The following is a 10945-nucleotide window of genomic DNA, read 5'->3' as shown; positions in this document are numbered from 1 at the left end:
TGGACAGGTGTACAAAGAGCTCCCTCTTTTGTTTGACTTAATTTTTCTGTGAAGAACTTTTCCCAACAATTTTGTTAGTTAAGTACACATAATATTAAATGACGAAACTGCAGATTAAAAAAAAAAAAACCCAAACCCAATAAAACAAAAACAAACAAAACAAAAACAAACAAAAAACCCAAAACAAAACAAAAAAACCCCACCCCCGTCAACAACAACAACAAACAAAACAACAAAACAGTAGAATGTATGTCTTTATGGTCCGTCAGTTCTGAAAGTGTCTCAGTTCTCTTTCCATTTCCTTCTTCTTTACATTTAAACTTTTGCTTTGAAGCCAAATCTGAGGGATTCAACACAAAATCAATTAAGAGTTTTCATTACAAAAATTAAAATAATTTTCAGTTCATCTGTGAAGCATCTAGCACTTAGACTTTTTTTTTTTTAATTCTGAAAACCAAACACGGTGCTTAAGTAAGCAAATTCGTTTTGGTCTGATTTTTCTTTTGAACAAATCAAGGCTGGACTTTTACCAGATTAACAGATACGCTTTCATTTTGCTCTGCTTTACGATCTCGCCTTGCGCTTTCGACGATGCCAAGAGAACCATTCACATGTGCAAACATGACCGGGTCAGTTTCCTTCCCACCCAACATCTCCGGTCCCTCCGGGACCCGCTCAGCCAGCGCCGAGGTGCTAGGGCAGATCGTTGTCTCTGCCCCGGTTTGGAAGGCCACGCACGGCACAGGGGACACAGCACAGGGGTGAGGGCGGAGGCGACACAGCACACGCGACAAGGACCGCTCCGCGGCGCTGCCATGGGGCGGGCGGCCGAGGACGCTCCTCCCCGCGGCCGGGCGCACGGGCGGGGCCTGAGGACCATGGCGGCCGTGGCGGTGGGGACCGTGGGCCGGGCCGGCCGGGCGGCGGAGGAGAAGGCGGCTGCTTAGCGGGCTCGGCATGGCCCCGGCCCGGCTGCCCCCGCTGCTGCTGCTGCTGGTGGTCGCAGACTGCGCCTGGCGGCCGGCGCGGGGCCAGGAGGCGCCGCAGACCCCGGACTGGCGGATGACGCTGAAGACGATCCGCAATGGCGTACACAAGATCGACATGTACCTGAACGCGGCCCTCGACCTGCTGGGCGGCGAGGACGGGCTCTGCCAGTACAAGTGCAGCGACGGTGAGCGGGGCTGGCGGCGCGACCCTTGTCCCGGGCAGGGCGGCCGGGGCCCAGCGCCGCTCCCGGGCAAACCTCGCCGGCGGGTTCTCACCGGCGTACATACCTATAAATACGTGTATGAACCTCGGCGAGCAAGCTCTTGCACGTGTATGTGTGTTTAAATAAGTGTACAACGTGTACATGTATACACGTAAGCAGTTCTCTTAACGCGACTTTCAAATAGCTCCTTTTAAACCTCTCCTAGAAGTTTGCCTTGGAGAAGGGCTTACCACTGCCAGACATGTAGCTGTTGTGTACAGGGAAAAACCCTGGAGTGGCTGCTTATTTACGGGTACTCCTGAGCATTTCGGTTTGGGACAGAAGAGCTTAAATCTGAGCTAAGAATTTGTTGTTTTGAAGTCGCATTTGAGTAACAGGTTTTAATAGCAGCCGCGTTTGCCAGTGGAAGGAATGCATCCTGCTATTCGTAAATCCTGCTGCTACCAGCAGAGGACATCTGTGCTCTTTTGTTCCCTGCGTTTCAGCTGCCTGGTTTACCTGAACAATAATTGAGGCAGCTCAAGTGGGCATGACCTGATAGATGATGATGGTTATTATTATTTTCATAATCATCATTATTATTATTATATTTTTAGACTGTTGTTATTAGGATGACCCTGCTTGACCCTGTTTGGACCAGGTGACTCACAGTGGTGCCTGACCCATTCGGTGATCACCTCCCCTGCTGTGCCCATCCTGGGTGCCCGGCAGGCAGTGTTTCAGAAACGGGATTTCTTTCCAGGCTTTTCACTGGTGCTTCAAGAGCACCCCAAAATGGGAGGTTCACATAGCCTGGTGTGGTGGAATTGCACACTCCGGTTTACTGTGCTGGATTATTTGTTAAACCAGGAAATTACAGTAATTTCACGATTATAAGCCACACCATTTTGACTAAAATTTTGCTCCCAAACCGGAAGTGCGGCTTACATTCAGGAGCGGCTTATATATGAACAAATTTTGGAAATTTCCCAACCAGGAAGTCCAAGTCAGCAGCAGCCACGAGCCAAGGCGGAGCCCACCCGGCCGCAGGCAGCGGCGGGGCAGTGGCGGTGCAACAGCAGCACTGCCCGGCCCCAGGGGGCGCAGCAGCATCACCGGCTGGGCATGCCCCTCTCCCTCCTCCCAGCGGCAATGGCCGGGCACGCCCCTCTCCCTCTTCCCAGTGGCAGCAGCCAGGGACGCCCCTCTCCCTCCTCCTGGCAGCAGCAGTCAGGGACGCCCCTCTCCCTCCTCCCAGCGGCACTGGCCGGGCAAGCCTCTCTCCCTTCTCCCGGCGGCATCGGCCGGACACGCCGCTCCCCTGCCTCCCGGCAGCAGCAGTGAGCGGGGCCGGGGCCGCTCCCTGGTGGCCGCCCCGAGCAGGGCCGAGCCAGTAAACCCCATGATCCCACGATTCTGTTACTATTTGGCAACTTTGTGAAAGTTGCACGCGGATCCTCGCTGTGAATGAAAGTGTGGCTTACAATCCGGTGCGGCTTATTTATGGAGGAAAAACAAAACGTTGCTGACACCCCGGAAGTGCAGCTTATAATTGGTGTGGCTTGTAATTGTGAAATTACTGTAGTCTGGTGGTGACACCCTGGCTGGCTCCGCAAGAGTGGCCAGGACACTGTGACACTTAAATATGCACTAAAATATGCAACTTTCAAATGTGTTGATTGCATATAGAGCATGGAAGTGTTATTGAACTTACACTGAAGTACTCTGTTAATATACAGTAAATTCACTAATACAAGCCGCACTGAGTATAAGCCGCATCTCTGCGTGTTGGCAAATACTTTTTGTCCATAAATAAGCCGCACCTGAATATAAGCCGCTCTGTCGTTCGCAGCGAGGACCCGCGTGCAACAAAGTTGCCAAATAGTAACAGAACCGCGGCAGGGCGGGGTTTGCTGGCTCAGCTAAGGCTGTGCAGGCTCGGCCCGCTAGGGGCTGCTGACAGGGCCAGGTAGCCCAGCCCGGCGCTGCCGCTCGGCGGGGCCACTGGGGGCCAGCCGCCACTGCCACTGGGCTCGGTCACCACAGCCCGGCGCTGCCCTGTGGTGGCAGGCAAGGACGGAGCCCCCCTCGCTCCCGCGGCGGCGGGCGGGGACGGAGCCCCCCGCCGCCTCCCAGAGCCGCGGCAGTGGCGGCCCGGGTTCCTCGCCGCCTCCCAGAGCCACGGCAGTGGTGGCCCGGGTTCCCCCCGCTCCTCCCCGAGCCGCGGCAGTGGCGGCGCGAGGCCCCCCCGTCTCTCCCCCGGTCTGTGGTACAGGAGGGAAGGAGGGAGCTCTCCCGCCTCTCTCCCCGCCCCTGTGCTGCCTGCAGGCAGCCAGGCTCCACCTGCGGTGCAACAGAGTAACAATTTGTAACAATCGCAAAATGCCGACTTTGCAGCAGCTCGGCTCGGCACTCTGGCTGGCACTTCTGAGGTTGTAAATGTCAGAAAATTATTCACATATTAGCCGCTCCTGAGTATTAGCCGCATTTCCAGTTTAGGAGCAAAATCTTAGTCAAATTGGTGAGGCTTGTATTCATGAAATTACTGTACTCTTAAACAACACATTGATTTTAGTAATCTTTTTTTTTAAACTTTGGAAGCAAACATTAACACTTGCTCAGGTGCCTTCTCCTCTCCCCCTTTCTAAAAAAAATTTGCATAGTCCCCATAAGTTGTGATTTGGAAAAAACTGTTGATATGCAGGTTCCTGAATATATGTTTTTAAGTTAAAAATATAACTGATACTGTCTTGAGCCAAACAAATGTCTGTGGTGAGTTTTAAAACTACTAAAATCCTGTGCAAAAAAATCTATTTGTGACATGACAAATTACCTTTTCAAGGATCAAGGTCCGTTCCTCGCTATGGATATAAACCATCACCACCAAATGGGTGTGGATCCCCTGTATTTGGAGTTCAGGTAAGTATTTCCATTTTGGGGCTTCTTTTTTGTCTTTCATACATCACCTTTCCTTAATGTAGATGATTTTTTTCATCCCCCCTTCTGAGACAGCATCCATATACTAGGTCCTTGTTCCTGGTAACAACATATGTTAGTATTGTAAACGAACATAGCATAAACATTTTCAAAGATTACACGCATAAAATGTAATGATGATAAATTTCTTGGGTTTTTGAGTGTTTGGTTTAGTATTTTGTTTGCACAGTCTTGAAGGCTTTGAATAACTGCAGCTGTAGCTGTGTGAGAGTGGAGGGTTTGGCTACAACTCTTGCTGTCCTTACTGACACTAACCCTTTTTCCTGAATGCTAGAATGAAAATAAGAGTTAGCTTGGAGTTAGGAGTTGTCCCCCAGCTTTGGGACTTTCTCTTTTTTCCCCCACTTGGCCCATCCACCACCCCAGAGTGTAGGCTGGCGCTGGGCAAGAGGTTGGATGGGGACATAGCTGGGGTAGCAGACCTACACTGAAGGGAGGGATAGTCCATGCTAAACAGTGGTGCTCAGCAATGAAAACTGGATCCGTGGGTGAAGGTGGGGAGGGAGTCAAGGTAGAGCTGTGTATGACTCCCAGGTGGCTGTTGCTCAGAGACTGGTTTGGTATCCCATCTGCTTTGACATGTGGTGAATTTGACATGTGGTTTTTCCATTGCTCATTTTGGGACATTTTTGTCTCCTTGTATTCATCTATTAAACTGTCTTTATCTCAACCCATCACATTAGTGTTGATTTTTAACTGTTACAGTTTGTCCATAGGCTATATTTTTCTTATACTGGAGTACCAATGGAGGGTGTGTGTATTTTCTTCACAGTTTGACATTGGTATCCCTTCAATGACAAGGTGCTGCAATCACCATGACAGATGCTATGATACTTGTGGCAATAAAAAAAATGATTGTGATGAGCAGTTTCAGACCTGCCTCTCAAAAATTTGCAGAGATGTGCAGAAAACGCTTGGAATCTCAGAGAGTGTCCAGGGTAAGTGTGGAAAATCTTTTTATTGTTTTGTTTTGGTTTTTTGGTTTTTTCCAAGTTTAACCTGAGCTTAATTTGGCAAAGAATTTTGTGTAGTGCAGCAAGGCCACATTTTCATAAGCTGATGAAAGATGCTTTGTTCTGTCCCTCTGCTGTGCAGCTCAGGTGCTTGTACAGCAGAGGGGTGACACAGCATAGGAAAATGATCAGGGTTAAAACTAAATTTGAGTTAAGGTTAGTTTTAACATTAGGGGAAAAAATAATGCTGCCCATTTGGGACTATGACTATGGGAATACAACTTGATCAAAATGCCTTTATTATTCTTGCATTTATTGTAACATGTCTGTTCTTCTGTGTGATTTCCACACTTCTACTGGTGATTGCTAGTAAACTGTAGGAAAATACAGAATCTTTCCCTGTTATGAAATAAGGTATTAAAATAAGATACTGTCATAGTGGAAGTAGTTAATGCTGTCCCCTAGTGAGTAAATGTAAAGTTTCTTAGTAACAGGCCATGTGATATTTCTTCTGGTCATTGGCCTGCATCTGATGGATCTGATACATGACATAACCATTTTTTGAACTTGGACAATGTCACTTTCACAATAAATACTCCTACTGAATGCAGTAAGATTTTAGAACAATCTTCTGTTTGAACTTCTCGAATTTACTTAACTGTAAATAAAGCATAATGTTAGTCTTTAGTGTCAGAACTGGTGAATATTTGTTCAGTTCTGTTGAGCTGATGCATAAACTGGGATGCAAAGAGTGTGGCGGTAAACCAGCTCTTTCATCTTCCAAGATTCAGTATGTTTCCAACACAGATAACATTCCATATGCAATGAATTTTCATTTTGTTTGGCATATAAAAAAATCTTTACTCAAAACTTTAATGACTTTGTGTTGGTCCCGTCTTTCATTTGACAGTCTATTTGCTATCCTCAGAGAAGATTGCCTCTTTCTTAGAGTCATTCCCAGTTTGCCAGAGTTTTCTCCTGTTAGTTTCATATTCCACTCAAAGGATACTTTTAACTGAACTCTTCTTTGCTTGCAGCTTGTGAATCAACTGTTCAGCTGCTGTTTGATGCAGTTATACATTTGGGATGCAAACCGTACCTGGATAGCCAGAGAGCTGCTTGTATGTGTCGTTACGAGGACAAAACAGATCTCTGAAAGAAGGCACTGAGACCTCATGGTGTAGAACAAAGCTGAAGATTCAGCCAAAATGAAGCAAGGCTTCTGTTACAAACCTTTGTGCTTTTCAGACAGTGATACATTAAACACTGACAGGAATTTACTGATTTGAAGATCACTACAATACTCTTAATCATGTAAAAAAAAAAGAATTACGTCCTTCTCTCCATTTTATATCAGAAGCTTGGGAACTGAAATTGCTTTCCTTTGGTGTTTGTTCACCTAGGACATGCTGTTTTAAAATGCTGGTGCCATTTTAATGTTCCCAAGAAAACTCCATAGTGGGGATGTCAGACACATCAAAGAGTTAATATTGAATTCTCAGGTGATTTTTAATACAGGTCAAATTTGGGTTTACTAGCAGTTGAAGCATCTGATGGGTTCAACAGGAAAGTGTGTGTTGTGTGTACCATTATGACATCTTACACAGGCTGTATTTGTGTGTTTCTGCTGCAATTGCCTTCAGTTCTCTCTCATGTATGTGAGAGTTTTGTATGCAGGTTTGTTGTTAAAGAAACAAGGAAAATGCCCCAAGCCAATGTACACGCACTACATATTTCTACCTGATTCTGTATCAATGCCTTGCTTCTGCAGCACTTTTCAGATCAAATATGTTGATCCTTTTAAGGGCTCTCCAGTAACATGAACAGTTTGCAGCCCAAGGATATACTTTTGATTTGACAGAATGGTGAAATGTAGTTTCTATGTTATGTGTTAAAAATTCATCAATTCATGTCTGTTTTTGAATAAAACGTTTTGTGTTGGGTATTGTATGCTTGGAAAGTATATATGTATAAGTATGTTGATTTGTACTTCTGTTGTGGCACAACTTGGCTACTGTATTCCTCTTTGCTTTCATTTAGTCTGTTCTGATGAAAACTAAAAGCAAGTTCCATAGTTAAGATCAGTGTGCCCAAAAAACTTATTTAAGATGCCCTCTGTGAGGCTGATGGATATATGAGCCTGTGCTTGTCAGCTGTTCCCTCTCCGACTTCTCTAGCTAAAATCACCTGGTGTCTGAATTATTTGGCATTTGCTCTTTGTACTCTCTGTGCTTGTTTCTTATCTACATATGTCAGTCCTTAGTTAACTTTCGCATTAGGTCCTCTGTTAGATAATGATTTGCTTTCATTAAAAAGCAGTTCTGCATTGGATATTCGCAGGAGAGGAATGAAAATTAAAATACTGCATCTGTGAAACTAAATGCATAAAATTTAGTGGACTCATGGACTATAATGTAATATAATTTCTTGTGGTTTTTCTTTACCAGTTGCGTTTTTGGTTTGTTACTAAAGCTTAGTGTATGTGACAGTGAATATAAAGGCCTCATAAACAAAAGTTTCTGCAGAAGTTCTTTGGTCATGCCTCAAGGTTTCTTTTCTTATTTGTGGATATGAAATAGCACTAAAAGAGAAGTATTACTGTAGAGTTTTATGAAACTTTGCTAGATGAACTTGTAGTTCCCCTAACTTCGGTGACATTTATTTTCTACCAAAGAATTGAAACAATTCTGAATTACCCTGGAATTCCATGGTTGTAACCCTAAAAATCTTTTCAACATTAAAGCAGGGAATGGTAATGGTGTTGTCTGTTTAAAATGGCAAAAATACCACAATGAGTCCAAACCACTGTAATTCAGCTAGATGGCTTGTTGAGTTCTGTACAAATGGGATTAAACTAGATGCTTAAATGAATGCAATGGGCTTGGATGGGATAGAGTTCATTTTCTTCCTCGTAGCTGATGCAGTGCTGTGTTTTGGATGTAGTGTGAGAATAATGGTGGTAACACACTGATGATTTAGTTGTTGCTGAGCCGTGTCTACCTTAAATCCGGGGTTTCTCAGTTTACCGTACTCTGCCAGTGAGGAGATGCACAAGAAGGTGGAAGGAAGCATGGCCAGGACAGCTCACCAAACTGCCCAAAGGAATATTTCACACCACAGAGCATCATGCCCAGTATATAAATAGAGGGGAGTTTATATCCTGATCAGCCAGAAGACGCCAACTGCTGCCTAGGGGCTAGACAGGGGTGGTGAGCAACTGTATTGTGTATCACTTGTCTGTCTGGGAGTTTATTCATCTCTCTCTTTATCCTTTTCATTTTATTGTTATTTTTATTTGTTTCCTTTATTTCAGTTATTAAAGTGTTCTTACCTAAACCCATGAGTTTTACTTTTTCTGATTCTCCATCTCCTCATCCCGTGTGTGTACACACATATGCTTAGTCACTGTCTGGGGTTAAGCCATGACAGAAAATTTTCACTGTTGGAAAGAGCTGAGTTTTGTTCTCTCTTGTACTGACCTCTAATTATACCATGACAGCCTCCTGACGTTCCTTTCAAACCATGTAAAACACTAAAAAGAGCTTTAATACTTCTGGATAGCACTTTGATAGTTCTGCTTGCAAACCACAGGAGGCATTTCACTTCTTCCAGGTAGTCTTTGCACAAGTTTTCCAGGTGCAGAAATCCTTGATTAGAGTTACCTGCAAGTTACACAAAAATGCATTTTGTAGAGCATAGCCCTAAGATGAAGGCTAGCTATGAACACCAGGATTAATCATACCATTTACAAACTTATATATTTATATATATCTATACACAGAAAAATGTAATGCTTGTCCTGGTTGTGGCAATTGTAGTTAATGTTTCCTTAGTAGCTGATATAATGCTGTGTTTTGGTTTGAGGATGAGAATAATGTTGATAAAAGACAGCTTCTCCTGCTGCCCTGACAGTGGGGAGGCAGATGTGCACAAGGATTTGGGAGCAGACACAGCCAGGTCAGCAGACCCCAGCTGACCCAAGGGATATCCCACACCATGTGGAATCATGCTGAACAATAAAACTGGGGGGAAGAGTTGGCCAGGGAAGGGCACTGATCACTCCTTTGGGACTGGCTGGCATCGATCCGTGGGTGGTGACCAACTGTACTGTGTGTCACTCATCTTGTATATCCTTTCATTATTATCTTCCGCTTCTTTTCTGTCCTGTTAAACTGTCTTTACTTTTATTCTGATTTTCTCCCTTATCCCACTGGGGCAGAGTGAGTGAACAGCCCTGTGGTGTTTTGCTTCATGCTGGACTAAAGCATAACAATACTATTTATAGATAGCAGCTCATTTAACTCAATACTGCATGCTTTTGTGTAGTCAGTAATACTGCACAGGAGTGTGTCCGCAATCAAACTTCCTGCTTCAGACTGCAGTTTGGATCCATCCACAATGCTTTTTTCCAAAAATACCCACCTACGGGGAAGCCACTGCAGCAATCCGAAAGTGTTTCTAAACGCATGGCCATGTCTCACAGTAAAAGTTTCATGTATTACAAGGAGCTGGAAACGCGCACCAGCCCAGCGCTACCTGGGGCAGCATACACTGCGATCGAGTTACCCGCGACTCACCTGAGCACAGCGGCTGAGTCTGCTCTCAGCCTCCAGCAAAACAAAGCAGAAAAACACTGTCTCACAAAGATCTAAGCGAACTGTTGGACTGAGGAACATGACTGATATGAGTTCAGTCTGCTGCTACAGAGTCCTAGATTTTGGTTCTGCAGCTGCTGCTTCACACGGCAGTCTCGCTGTCGGTGGGTTCAGGGGCAGCTTTAGCGTGAGCTGTGAGAACTGGGATTTGCAGTTGACAAAAAATGAATCTGTTTTGTAGGAGCCTACATGTAAGACCCAAGCTTTGTGATAGTGTCATGTTCTAACTAAAGTAAACACAAAGACAGTTGAAACAAACTTCTATCTTGAGCCAGCTGCTTACTGGCAGTCTGAGGGTAACATGCCCGAACAAGAGAAAATCCAGCAAAGATAATTTTAAATACCCGTGACTCCTTTAATCAAAGGGAGACATCTTGTCTGAAATCTTTACCCATGCAAGAAGCCTGGGTAAAACCAGACTGGGTAAAAATGCCTATAATTCTTCTCTAAATCTGTTTCTGTTTGTACTTGAAGCAGCACCCTCTTAAGTGCACATTAATTTCTGAGTTTATCACCCTAAAAGTAGGCTGGATAGAAAATTCAGATCCCTCTAGGGTACAGTCTGTAAAGCTCTTATGCAGAAGAATGGGGTTTTGTCATTGGCTTTAGTTTAGAAACTTGTTTGTTATGCAGTCGATCAGTGACCGGTAAGCGCCGCGTAATTCCCCGTTGGGGAATACTCGTTAAGGTACCTGGGCACTCTCGTCACTACCTTGTCACTCGCTCACAGTTCCGAAATCGTCGAAGAGAACTGAAGCGAGAACAGAGCAAAGCTGCAGAACGACCCACACATCCAAACCTCTCAAGGGCTGTGTGCGGGTGCCCGAATGAAAACGCACTTTGATGAACAGGAGCTTTACAGGAAAGAAAACTGTGTGCGCATGAAATGGGAATCTGAGTACAATTTCCGAAAATTAATAAACTAGGTGAACAGGGGAGGCTCTCACCATATTTCAGGACGATGGTTTTGGACAAGGCAGTGCAGTTACTCGACCACGGTCGCTGAAGTAGGAGCACAGGTAACACACGGAGCACTTTAACACCTCACCCTCGGGCTTTCCTGGCCCCGTCCCTCGCCTCGCTCCCGGCGGAGGCGGCAGCCCCGGGAGTAAAAGGCCACAAAGTGCCCGCCCCCGGGAGGAGGGGAC

General features: G+C 45.4%; 1 protein-coding gene and 1 long non-coding RNA gene across 2 annotated transcripts; one reads left to right on the top strand and one right to left on the bottom strand.

The window, feature by feature from the left end:
• Positions 1 to 885: 885 nt before the first annotated feature.
• Positions 886 to 8013, top strand: PLA2G12A (phospholipase A2 group XIIA). Its single transcript, XM_033060920.2, has 4 exons — positions 886 to 1174; positions 4035 to 4111; positions 4962 to 5127; positions 6180 to 8013. Exons 1-4 carry the CDS (start codon positions 958 to 960, stop codon positions 6296 to 6298), a joined length of 579 nt encoding a protein of 192 aa, XP_032916811.1. The 5' UTR covers positions 886 to 957; the 3' UTR covers positions 6299 to 8013.
• On the bottom strand, positions 6764 to 10921 carry LOC116996888. The gene is made up of 2 exons (XR_004418036.2): positions 10745 to 10921; positions 6764 to 8804 (listed from the first exon to the last, which is right to left on the bottom strand). It is a non-coding gene; the product is annotated as an uncharacterized LOC116996888 (long non-coding RNA).
• Between the last annotated feature and the right edge of the window lie 24 nt (positions 10922 to 10945).

This window comes from Catharus ustulatus, chromosome 5, assembly GCF_009819885.2.
Source record: "Catharus ustulatus isolate bCatUst1 chromosome 5, bCatUst1.pri.v2, whole genome shotgun sequence".
NCBI lineage: Eukaryota > Metazoa > Chordata > Aves > Passeriformes > Turdidae > Catharus > Catharus ustulatus.
Note: the sequence above shows the minus strand (reverse complement) of the source record. Positions and strands in the feature narration are given on the sequence as shown.